Source organism: Cervus canadensis, chromosome 8 (genome assembly GCF_019320065.1).
Source record: "Cervus canadensis isolate Bull #8, Minnesota chromosome 8, ASM1932006v1, whole genome shotgun sequence".
In the NCBI taxonomy this organism is placed as follows: Eukaryota; Metazoa; Chordata; class Mammalia; order Artiodactyla; family Cervidae; genus Cervus; species Cervus canadensis.
The window spans coordinates 26,372,062-26,385,113 of NC_057393.1; the positions used below are offsets into that span (position 1 = coordinate 26,372,062).

At 40.7% G+C, this 13,052-nt stretch overlaps 1 protein-coding gene across 10 annotated transcripts in view; it reads left to right on the forward strand.

Moving 5' to 3' along the window:
• Positions 1-13,052, forward strand: part of STN1 (STN1 subunit of CST complex) — a 50,180-nt gene that overhangs the window by 10,897 nt on the left and 26,231 nt on the right. For 9 of the 10 annotated variants that reach the window (XR_006270749.1, XR_006270748.1, XM_043475613.1 and 6 more), the window contains exons 4-7: positions 1,485-1,553; positions 6,827-6,991; positions 7,699-7,822; positions 9,103-9,277. Coding sequence is in view for 8 of the 10 variants with exons in the window: in XM_043475613.1 (XP_043331548.1) it covers positions 1,485-1,553; positions 6,827-6,991; positions 7,699-7,822; positions 9,103-9,277 (533 nt within the window). In the remaining 2 variants the exon portion in view is untranslated. The remainder of the gene's footprint in view (positions 1-1,484; positions 1,554-6,826; positions 6,992-7,698; positions 7,823-9,102; positions 9,278-13,052) is intronic. The other variant, XM_043475615.1, reaches the window with a different exon arrangement.

The following is a 13,052-nucleotide window of genomic DNA, read 5'->3' on the forward strand; positions in this document are numbered from 1 at the left end:
TATAACTTTGTATTCTCATACATCATGCCTTTGTAATTTATTTAACCTGTTACGTGTGTGCTCAGTCCTGTCCAACTCTTTGCGACCTTATGGACTGTAGCCATTTAACCAGTTACATATTTATAAACATTTAGGTTTTTTCCAACTTCTAGTACTGTAAAGTATCCTACAATGAATAGCTTTATACAAGATCTAGGTATCTGTGTATATTTGTTCTGTTCTTCTCATCATCATAAATTACAGAAGTAAATACTAAGTCAGAGAATATAAACATTTCAAAATTTGATACACAATTCCAAACTTAAAATCTTTAGAAATTTGGTGTGAATTTACATTCCCACTAACAGCATGTGAGGGTATCAGTATTTTTAATATTTGTCATTCTAGTAGTTGAGAAATTATTTAAATTTGCTTCTTTTTTTTCTGGTAACTAGTGATTTAGCATACTGACATATGTCTGTTGGTCACTTTTATACCTTTCACGAATGGCATATTTTTTTTCTTTGCTACCTTTTCTCTTATAGTCTTGATCTTTTCCTTATTAGTTTGTGTGAGTTCTTTATATATTAAGATATTAACCCCATCATTTGTAAAATTGCTATACAGTATTAGTTTTTAGTTATTCAAATATATCAGATTTTTTGGAATGAATTCTGATTTTCAGGTCTGCTTAAGGAAGTCTTCCCCCCAGCAACTCTTAAGTCCAGGGTTGAAAGTATTCACCCATATTTTCTTCTCATCTTCTGAAGTTTACCTGTATTATATTTAATAAAATAAAATCCATCTAGAATTTATTTTAGTTTAAGAAGTCTTCTCAGATTCTGCTTTCAACACAGATTTAAACCAGCAATAAAAAGATTATGCCATCTATTTCTTCTGTATTGCATAGTGTGCTTTTCTAACAGTCTAGCTGTTGGTTTTTTTAAAAAATCATTAAGCCCACTGACCCCTTGTTGATCAGTCTCTGTTCTGAGATTGTAAGAAATTAGGCAAAGAGAAACACTTAGCATTCCTGATCAAACATCTCTAAATTTCTCTGCAGTTGTAAATCCAAGTACAGTGGAAATTCTTTTATTTTTCTTTTGCACTGTGGGTAAAATAAGCCAGACCAGTACTGTTTGTGTGACCAAGATATAATTATGTTGTATCATGAAAGTAAAACATTGCTCTCTGTGATATGCTTAGCTTTCCTTACATCCCCTGCAGTGATAAGACTTGGGCAGAAGTTAATACCCTTGAGATAGGGCAAGAGAAACGTTGACTACATTCTGCTGGGCTCCTGTATTACATTGACAGAGAATCAGTTCCCACTGGGGTGTGGTAAGCAGTTATTTCTAAGGGTGGGGGGAAAAGTTTGATCAGGGATTTGCCTAACCAAGCTATTGAAAAATGTCATCTTTCAGTTTGGCTGAATGCAATGGCAGTGTGCTAATTTACTAGTGATGGCCCACATCTCTGTTTACTCTTTGACGCTTCTCTTGCAGTGGATGATAGCACTGGAGTTATAAACTGCATCTGCTGGAAAAGGCCGACTAATACCAAATCCTCATCAGGTAATTTTATTTGCCATGCTTCTTTACTTTTATGGGGCTTCCCTTGTGACTCAGCTGTTACAGAATCCGCCTGCAATGTGGGAGACCTGGGTTCGATCCCTGGGTTGGGAAGATCCTCTGGAGAAGGAAAGGCTACCCACTCCAGTATTTTGGCCTGGAGAATTCCATAGACTGTATAGTCCATATAGTTCATGGGGTCGCAAAGAATCAGACACGACTGAGTGACTTTCACTTTACTTCACTTTACTTTTACAGCTAACCAACAGATGGAACTCAAGCTAGCTCAGGTGAATTAGCAGTAGTGCTAATTTTCATATTTATCCATTGGTGAATTACACTGACAACTTGAAGCACTACAGCCAGAACTTTGGCTGCTCTGTAAACTGATAGAGGGGAGCCCATTGCTTTTCTTGCTTCCATTTCTTTGGTGCTCACTTCCTCCTAAGCCTATAGGAGTGTAAATAGATGACTAGAAGTTTCAGCATTTCATTTTTACCATCCAGTTACTATAGAAGTCAAGATGGTTTAGCCTGATTGCTGATCAAGTGAGAATCCCCTTGCTCTGGATGTATCATTTGACCAACACTCTTTTGAAAGCTTTTGCCTTGATATGGTTGCCACTAGCTTCTATGTTCACATGATGTGGATTTTCTGAAATCTCTAGCTTATTCATACAGATATGCCAGGAGTTCTGAGACTGATGAGAAGGTAAGATAGGATTCCTTTGAAGTTAGCCATTAAATAGTACAAACTAAAGAAGAACTTTAAAATTGTATTGAACTCATTGGCTATAACTGCAACATCTTTTGGAATTTCTTGAATATGTTTTAATAGTCCTTAGTTTTTTGAGCTGCTTAAATTCATAATATTAAAAAAAAATGCATGTATTATACAATAGTGGTGACCATTTTTGGTTCTAGAGAAGCAATGGAAACTAGGGCCTTGTTTTTCTCTTTTTGCAGCATAGGCAGTATGGTGCCATGTACACTGGGGTTATACAATAAATATTGCCAGTACTGACATCTAACATGTGCTATCTATGTCCTTCTGTTATACATGGTGAGAATGTATAACACTTGGAGTAGTTTCTTCTCTTTTTTTTCCCTGACATTACCTGTCAGAATCTCATCTCCCTACTTTGACTCTACTGACCAGTAGGGATGCTCCTTTGCCTAATTTTTGCATGTATTTACATTTAGAATTTGGCCATCATTTTCATATAACTTTGATATTCCCATTTCCTAATTTGGAAACATTTGTATCAGTGGTACTACTAAGCTGAGGAAGCTTTGTAGATTTTTTAAAAAAATGAAGGGAGACAACAGGTTTTTATGCAGATATATCACGAAGTATGAAATAAACCTATGAGACAACCAGATATTTGAATTTTCGTGTATGTCCAGGGTATTAAAGTTATTTTCAGGTTTGTGGTTGTATTGTCACGATCTTCAGTCAGAAAGGGTAGTTTCAATGTGCTGTCTTTAGACTGAGGGTCAGCATGCTTTTTCTATATGGGGCCAGACGATAATTGTGTTCTGCTCTGTGGGCCCCATGGTCTGCATCTCAACCATTCAACATCACCATTATAACACCAAAGTGACTACAGGTAGTATGTAAACAAAGGGTCATGGTTGTGTTTCAGTAAAACTTTATTTATAAAAACATATTGTAGATGGATTTGGTCCATGTGCTGTCATTGATACACTGCTATTTTTAGACGTCGTTTTAATTTTAAAAATCAACTCGTCAATGTATGACAAAACCCACTGAAAAAAAAAAAAAAAAAAATCAACTCGTTTTAAAAAAAATGATATCGTCAGATATATTATGTACCTCTTAGTAATTTTTAAGATAAAATGTCTATTAATGCTGAAAGTGAGATTTTAAAATTAACTGTAAGTAGACCAATAGATGAGTAGTCACAGTTGGTAGCCTTAATTAGAAATTGCTTTAAGAATAAAAAGTGAGGGTAAGGGTACAAGGAGAAAGCCTGAAAGTGATCCTCATCATGTTATATACGAAGTGATATTTTAAAATTGTTCCCAACTAGCCCATTCTCTCCTTTTAATTTAAATTGCCCTCATTTTCAAAGTTTTCCACTGGAAAGTGGCCATTGAAGACTAATGTTTTTAAACAAAATTTAGTCTGAGTCAAAAATCATGTTCCAGTTGGTATCGGTATAAAAATATAATATTACCTCCTATAAATGTCACATTGAATGTACCATTTGGACTCAGCTTATGAGAAAAGTTAAGAAAGCTTGGCATTTAATATTAGAATTTTAAAGAGGATTTATCTTTCAGAGTGGAATAGGCTACTTAAAATGAAATTGTCAGGCTCCAACCATCTCATTATACTCATTAAATTACACAGCTTGAGCCGTTCTTTCAGCAGTTGGGTTCACCCGTTAAATGAAAGCTGAGCCTCTTTTTCTCAGACCAGCCCTCAGTGTGATCACTTCAGCAGCGCTGTACGAAGCATTCATTATTACCCATAACATCTGAATCATGGCAGTGAAATTTATAAATATGTTTAAAATTCAGCCTAAATAGAAGAGGACTTAAAGATAGGAACCCAGACAGAATAACCTTTTAAAAAGTAATACTTGGGCATTTTCTGAAGAAACCCAGTAAGTCAAGTAACATTAAGCTGATTGTCTAGATTCCAGGCTATTGGTTACTGGTCTACACAGAGTTCTCCGAGCTTCTTGGGTTGCTTTTTCCCTTAGTATAGTCAGTGTGTTAAAAGAAAAGTAATGCCTTTGTATGTTACAGAGCCACAGTTATCTAAGTTATATTAGATTAAGAAGCAGAAAATTTGATCAATAGACTATTATTCATTCCATTATAGGAACCCTAGTATATGACAAAGCAGAAATAATACAACAATAGGAAATAAGTAAGCATTTAACAAATGTTGGTTTGGGTAGATAACAATATTTAAAAAGAGGTAACCGTGACCACTGTCTTGCAACTTACATAAAATAACCCGAAGAAGATAGAGTTATGTATTTATCACAATAAATATGGGGCTATCTATGTTAAGCTCTTATATAGCTGTTAAAGCAGCTCTTCAGCTGTTAAAGCAATGAAAGCTATCACTGGTGATGAGAGATAGATTAAACGATTTTTTCAAACTTTTATGCCTTAAAATGAAATCAAATAAACATTAAAAAAAAGCACTGGAATGTGGAGAAGGGATGTAATAAGCATTATTGATAAAGCTTCTTGCACTTTTTTCAGAAATAAACATAAAATGTTCAAAAGAGATGAAGGGCTTATGCATAAGAAAATGCAGAGAGTAGATCATCTTATATAAAAACACACAGTCTCTCTGGCAATTTGAAAGCAAATGAAATGCTATAGAATCATTATGTATTTTTTAAGGTGTTAAAAACCCAAATGACTGAAGCCAGTGTCGGAGCCATAAGGCTGCATGCCTTGCTGGTGACACTTTGTAAAAAGAGAATGGTATGATTGTTTGTTTGTTTTCTGACCAACATTCTGATAATATGCAATGCACTCGAAACCTTTTTGTCCTTTTCTATCCAGTAATCCCCAATGAAAGACCCCAAGGAAAGCAAAATTTTTGTCTTGAGGGCCTAATTGTTCATTTTTCATAAGTATCTGACATTTATTGAATGTTTCCTGTGGATCTGGAATTATGCTAAGCTCATGATGTAAGGACCATACACAACAAGTCCATGTGTGAGAGCGACTGTTGTATCCACAACAGAACTGAGGAAACAGACACAGTGAGGTTAAGCAGCCTGCCCGAGGTCACACAGCTAACAGGAAGTGACCTGACGTTCAAGCCAGGTCTGTCTGACTCCATTCATTACCCAAGTGCTGACCTCTAAGCCCTGTACAGGGCTAATGATAAAAACCAAAACAAACAAAAAAAATTACGAAAGCAGAAGGATGAAACATCTAATGAGACTATCTGGCGTATGAACATGCCAGAAGGCTGTGTTGTTATTTCACATGCTGGATTGTATAGATTCTGTGGATACATGTGTGTATTTGAAGTGATGCTAGACAGAAAAACAACACGCAGTTGTTTACACACACTAGCTGTAACTATGGAAAATATGAGTATATTCATGGGGCAAGCAGCTGAGAATAAAGAATAAGCAGGAAGGCTCTGGGGTTAGAAACTGCCTGAGTTGACACTGCAACTTTGTTGCTAACCAGTTGTTTTACTGTGGGCAAGTTGTTTGATGTCTCTGTGATTCAGTTTCCTCATTAGTAAAATGGGGCTAATGATAAGTAAGAGTGGTTATGAGGATTAGATGTGCTGACAGGTTATAAAGTCTTCAGAACAGCTCTGGCAGTACCTGAACGTTCATGGCTATTCTTATTTTCATAACTTAACTAATACATTTTGGAAGTAAATTCAAGCGATGGAAATTATTTAGAATTGAATGTGCATTGGGTTATTTTCACCATAAAGTTGCTTGCTCAGTCACTCAGTTGTGTCCGACTCTTTGCGAATCCATGGATGGTAGCCCGCCAGGTTCCTCTGTCCATGGGATTTCCCAAGCAAGGATGCTGGAGTGGGTTGCCATTTCCTCCTGCAGGGGATATTCCCATCGCAGGGATGGAACCTCTGTCTCTTGCATCTCCTGCATTGGCAGGCAGATTCTTGAAGTTGCTTAAATTTATAGTTTTAAGTGGTGTGAGTGAGTGTGTGTGTGTGTGTGTGTGTGTGTGTGTGTGAGAGAGAGAGGAAGTGAGCAAGAGCATGAGAGAGCAAGAAGTCAGCCTAGTTACGCAACACAGAAGAGAAGTGAGAGAGATTAAGGTATTGAGTACCTCAATGGAACATCAGCCTTGGGCAGATTTGCCTTCCCCATAAACAATTGCAAATAGAGACTCTTGGGCCCCTTTCCCCTCAGGCCAATATTCTGTCTCCCTGCAAGGACACTTTCAAGCGTTGTTTAGAACTATTGCCACCAAACCCAGCTGAACTCACACAGAATTCAGCTCAGGCCTTTGCACAGGTGATGTTGGGGTAGGAAAGAAGACATTGGACACTGGATTGTCCAGCCTGCCACCAGACTCTGTTCCCTTCACCCAGACCTTTGAATAACTACAGCTTATGCCTTTTATTCAATAGAGGATTTTGAAGGATGACCCAGATTTCCTACAGTAGAACAACCAGTCAGAAATAGAGTAAATAAATGTCTTGTGTCTGCCTTACCCCAAGCTCTCTCCCAAAGTTGGTGGAGTGATCATGTTGTGCATTTCCTTCTTTCCTTCTGGCCCTAACAGCTACAGCCGCTCCAAGTGCAAGAGAGCTGAGCTTAACCTCTCAGCTTAAGAAGCTGCAAGAGACCATTGCACAGAGAGCAAAGTTGGAAATTGGGGACATTATCCGGGTCAGAGGCCACATCCGCATTTTCAGAGGAGAGCGAGAGATTCATGCCACGACTTATTGTAAGCATACAGTGTCTTTGCCCTGTTGCTTGTTATTTTGTGTGTATGTCCAGTAAGCTCATTTAGTAAAAAGTCAAACTTCTGAAAAGTTCAAATACAAAGCTTTAATGAAAAAAATTGTATTTGCAACATGATTTCTTTAGAAAAGCAGCGTTTATTTATTTTGAAGAGAAGTAACTTTAAATAAATTGGGAAAGAAAATAAGTGATTTATTGTATATGGCTGACATTTTATTTGGACAACATAGTAGAGTCTCTAAAATACTTTGAAGTTCTTAGTGTGAATCCATTTAGGGAAGAGCGTTCATAGTCTTCAAAATGACGGGAGATTTCTTGAGTACCACTGAGAAAGTCAGCTAATCGGAAGCATGACAGTCCTTTGTCATCAGGGCCATGCCCATTGCACCGATCTGGCTGGTTTGCACTTGGAAATCTCAAGGACAGCCCCAGTTATCCACCACTGTACCAGATGCGTGAATACGTCTGTATGCTTTCCCTCACCTTGGTCTACTCTGGTCACGTCTGTGACACTCAGGGCATCACCTCCCCTTTCATGGGATGGCTGGAGACCATTTAGTGCTTCTAGACCGTGTGATCCTGGGCATCCATAAGGAAGAAGGCCCACCAAGGGCCCCGTTTACTGTTGCCCCAGCAGCAGTCTGGACTTGGGAAAGAACTAATCTCAGTGTTGTTTCCGTGGCTCGTTAGATAAAGTGGATGACCCAGTATGCAACGTTCAGATCGCGAGGATGCTGGAGCTGCCTGCCATCTACAGGAAAGTGTATGACCAGCGCTTCCACAGCCCTGCCCTAAAGGAAGAAGAGGCACTGAGGTGAGTTATGGACTGCAGCTGCTGGGGGTGTGGGCCAGCCAGTGGGATCCCAGATGCTGGGGTAGGCCTGAGCCGTCCACTCCCTCCCTGTGGGGCTCTGGGCAAGTCTGTCACCCTCCAGATGCCTCCGTGTCCTCATCTGTAATATGAAGGAGGTAACAGTGCAGATTTTCTGAGGTGGTGGGAAGGGAAATATATGTGTAATTGGAGTCTCTGAAGGAGTGGAGTGGGGAGCAGAGAAAAAATATTTGAAAAATTCACGGATGAAAATTTTCCAAGTCTGATAAGAACTGAACACTCACAAATGACCCAAGAAGGTCCATGAACCCCAAGAAATCTGAAGAAAACTGCACCAAGGCTCACTGTGATCAAGGAAACAATACCTCAGCCAGAGAGGAGTTTATTCTCTTTGAGGGAGAGAAAAATAAACAGGAGGAGTAAGAATATATGTGTGTTTGTAACTCTATGCCTCAAAGAACTCAGAGGAGACAGAAATAGTCATAGTGGCTGCTGGGGATGGGTGGATGGGGGCTGGGAGGAGGGTGGAAAGGAGACTCTTCACCATGTATCCTTTAATCTTATAAACATACTTATAGATTACATATTCCAAAAAATTACTTTAAAAAAATCCCCAAACTATAGACCTGTATAAACAGTGGAAGTTCTCCATTTTCCTGTCTCCCCACTCAGTACCATTACCCAGAGGTTACCACTGTGCAGAGGCCGCGGCGTGTATCCTGTTAGACTTGTTTCTTCTGCGCACACACAAGCATGCGTATCCACCTGCGTATGTTGTGGGTTGTCATTTGCTTCTTGACAAAAATGGCACTGTCCTTCACATAGCATTCTGCAGCTTGATTTTTTTTCTAAAGCAGTCACGAATATCAGTTCCCATAGTTCTGCCTCATACTTTTAAACAACCGTGCAGTGTTCACTGGGTGCATTGCCCGTTACGTGAAAAACACATCCTGATAACACTTCACTTGCTCGCCATTTGTGTGTGCATGCTCAGTCACATCTGACTCTTTGCAAACCTCTGGACTGTAGCTCGCCAGGCTCCTCCGTCCATGGGATTCTCCAGGCAAGAATCCTGGAGTGGGTTGCCATTTCCTTCTCCAGGGGATCTTCCCAACCCAGGGATCAAGCCCACGTCTCCTGCAGTGGCAGGTGGATTCTTTACCACTGTGCCACTTGGGGATCCCATTTCAGGTTCAGGCACGTTCAAAAGGAACAAACTTAATATTAATAGTTTTCTGCAAGTCTTGTTGAAACTCCCCCAGCAGCAATCCTGGCACCCTGGACCTTGACAGTCTCACGTGTCTGCTGAGTGAAAAGGCCAAAGAGTTCCTTGTGGAGAACAGAGTGCAGACCTTTTACCAGCAGGAGTTGGAAACTGTGGAGTCCCTTCTGTCCCTTGCCAACCAGCCTGTGATTCACAGCGCCTGCTCTGGGCAAGTAAGTACGGCATGCCCATGTGAGAAATCAAGGCCCCTGCCCCAGATCTGCAGCTGGAGAGTGTGGGTAGACGTGACTGTGGCATTAAGACTCACGGAGTGTACTCAGAGTGTAGAGGTTATGTTGATTCTGTTCTGGAAAGGTCACTGACCACTGAGAATTTGAAAGGAGAATGGACGTGCCCTTTTCCCCTCCTTAATCTCATGAAGCTTAATCTTTGGGTAGAAAAAAAAAATAGTCTAAGGTTCATAGTACTTTGTATTCACTGAGATGGGCATTTAATTTCAGCTGGAGCCAAAGAAGGGGGAAATAGATGAGAAGAACTGATTATTCTTGCAAAATTATTTTTTGAACAGCAAGATGATTCTTGAACTTCAACCAAGGTTTTTAATGACTTGCTCTCTCTTCTCCATAATAAGGTTAACTTGTCCTGTGTTAGGAGTTTGAATAAAGAACAATTTGTATTCAGTCTGGTTTATAAACAAAAATTTTAAGGAACACTCAAATAATTTTTTATTCATCCTAGAAACAGCTATCCCCGTTTTTTCACCCATAGTGTTAGAGGTGAACTTAAGTTGTTTCATCTTTACTTATTGGCCTGGAATTAAAAATTATCTGAGACTTTGGTTTTAGGCTTTCCCTTTCAGCACAATTCCTCCGTTTTTTCGTTGTTGTAACATGACTTGTATTTATTTATTCCACCAGGAATGATCTCTGCTTGAATGTCACCTTCTTGCCCTCCCTGACCTTCTCTAACAGTCATCAGCTTCCTCACTGTGTTATCACCCAGTTTCCGTATCTCTTGATAACACTGGTATTTATTTGTTTGGCTGCCTATTGCTTCACCAGAATTTAAGTTCTCTAAAAGCAGAGGCTTTGGCTGTCTCTTTCTTTGCTGTCTAGAATGGGGCCTGGAACAGAGCTGGCATAAAGTATGTTCTCCACAGTTACTTGTTGATAGAAAGAATGAATGGTTTTAAAAATTCCGGTAGCCCAGGAATTAATTCCCTGGCAGTCCAATGGTTAGGGCTTGGAGCTTTTGCTGCCGAGTGCCCAGGTTCAATCCCTGGTTGGGAAGCCGGGATCCCACAAGCCTCGCTGCATAGCCAAAAAATAAAAGGAAACAAGCAACAAAAATAAATAAAATAGAAAATAAAAATTCAATTAGTCCCTGAAAGTATCTAGTTTTCCCATCCTCCCTCCTCCTCCCCTTTCTCTAGAGACAAGTGCCACTACTAGTCTCATGAATATCCTTCTGCAGATAATCTGCATATATAAATTAAAAGTAGTTGTATCCTCTCTTTTACACAAATGGTATCCTACTAAACACTATATCTATGTAGATTTTCATTGTGTGTGTGTCTTATAGGTCCTTTTCCCAGCCATATGAACATATTTGCCACTCCATAATAATCTTTTACTCTGTGTACCATAATTTTCTTAAGGGGTCTGGCCATTTCTGGACTGTTCAAGGTTTTCTAGTCTTTTGTCATTAGCAGCAGGGCTGGCATGATAACCCTTGAGAGGTAACATGATTATTCTTCACCATTCCTATGGAGGTCTTCCCTGGTGGCTCAGTGGTAAAGAATCTGCCTGCCAATGCAGGAGACGTGGGTTCAGTCCCTGGGTCCAGAGGATCCCCTGGAGAAGGAGATGGCAACCCACTCCAGTGTTCTTGCCTGGGAAATCCCATGGACAGAGGAGACTGGCGGACTACAGTCCATGGGGTCACAAAGAGTCAGACACGACTGAGCGAGTAAACATCAACGGCATTCTGGTGGAGCAGATACCAAGTCCCCATCCCCACCTTCTGAGTGTGGCCGCTGCTTCTCAGTTTCATTCGGGAACCTAATTATCTCTTCCCAGCACCAGGCCATGTGCCCGGTGACCCACAGTTTCATACACGGAGATGAGGGATACCGTTTCAGGAAACCCCAAGGTGGGGTGGGTCAGGACTGGCTGCTTTGTTCTGCACCACTGTGGCTTCTGCACAGGGCTAGCTCCCCAGCTGTCCACTGACAGGACAAGTGACCTTCCTCCCACTTAATCATTTAGAGGAGGCTCAGTGCCAACTTGGCCTCCCAGGGCTTCTGACCACTCTCTTGGCATGTTTAGAAGGAAACTTTGAAGCTTAGCAAAGACCACATTCTTCCTGTGAGCTGGCTCTTCTGCGAGAATTAAATAGGGAGAACTGAACTAGAAAGCCCCTCCGTTCAGAACATTCCAAAGGGGACTTTTGGCATGATTGTCTTTTTGTAAATGTTCAGAGCAGAAATCCGTGCCTGCCCAGTGCTGTATGTTTAAAAAGCAATGAATATGGCGCTATATCTGTTTTGTCTCTGGAAGCTATTTTTCCATCAATTATGAATTATTCTTTCACATGGCTCTGGTTGGGGAGGTCAGTGTCATTACATTGAATTCTGTTTAATAGAGCCTGGGAGACCTAAGACACTTCACAATGACGGTGAAACCATAGATCCTCTGGCACTTTTTGTAGTCATACAGATGAAAGCTTAACAACAACAAAAAATCATTGTGATCATGTTATACTTGAGAAGGTGGGGAGAGTGGGTTTGATTGTTTTCCTCCTTTCTTTTTTTTCCACGGTGGCTCATCTTAGCGCATCCAGAAACATGATAAGCAAACTGGCAAAACCATTGTTTCTTTGACAGCTGGATAAATGTTGAGTTTGTTTGGGAATGAAGACTATATATATACTTCAGAGATCCACCCAGTTCCTGACCTGCCACGAGGAGAGGCCTGCAGAGGCTCAGCCCGTTCAGCCAGTCACTGTTTTTGTTTCTGAGCAGTTTCGGTTTCCTGAATAAGATGAGTCTGTCACTGCTCTTTAGAAAAAGACAAGAAAGACACACCTCTCAGGCCAGGGAAACCTACTAGCTACAAGGACCGCTGGGGGTTTTATCCTCAGGACCATGTCTTTACAACCAGCAGGGAATTACGTCCCAAGGTCAGCTGAGGCAAGTGTTTTTGGAAAAGAAGCTTCACACATTGTTGATATTTACGGGAGCCCTTTCTGCTGGGCCCACCTGGTTCACAGACGAAACTGCGGTTAGTCTCCCAGGCCTCACACCCTCCCTTCCTGCTGCTCCATCTCACTGAACTCGGGGAGGAGGAACCCAGCTTCCTATATGGTCTGGGGATAGTCAGCAGTCATTTTCAATGACAGGAATAACCATGTAAAAGCGTTTCTAGTCAGTTTCCAATTTACTTCTACATTGGTAAGAGATGGAATAAACTCAACCCTTAGGATCTTTCTATTAAAGGTGAATCAGCTTAGAATTATGAAGTAGCTGTATAGAGTTGTGGTGGGGGAGCCTGTGTTGGGTTGATCATTCCTTTTCCTAAGTGAGAGCACTCATGTATGAAATTAGAAATAGCTCTCCCCAGCTCCCCCCTGAATAAAAAGGCACGTGGCTGAGGATGGCTGGATGAGGTGTTTATTCTAAACACACCCAGATAGCTTTTCTGCCTGTGGGAGTCATCAAGTATTTCTCAACCTCATTCTCCCTTCAGAGAATGGATGCTGTCATAACCTGGAATGCTTGTCAACTGTCAGACCCAGGTTCTAATGCCCAGGTTCCCCAGGCCTGTTCTGTTGAGGGGAAAAAACCTCGACTCTGAATATAATGAAGAAACTTAGACTCTTCTCTTTAGCCCAGGAGAGCAGGTCGCCAGGATCTATTAAATTCAAACTATGATGTCTGGAAGGCCTCTCCTAGGAAGCAAAGGTTTCTTTCAGGATGGAATTGTCAAT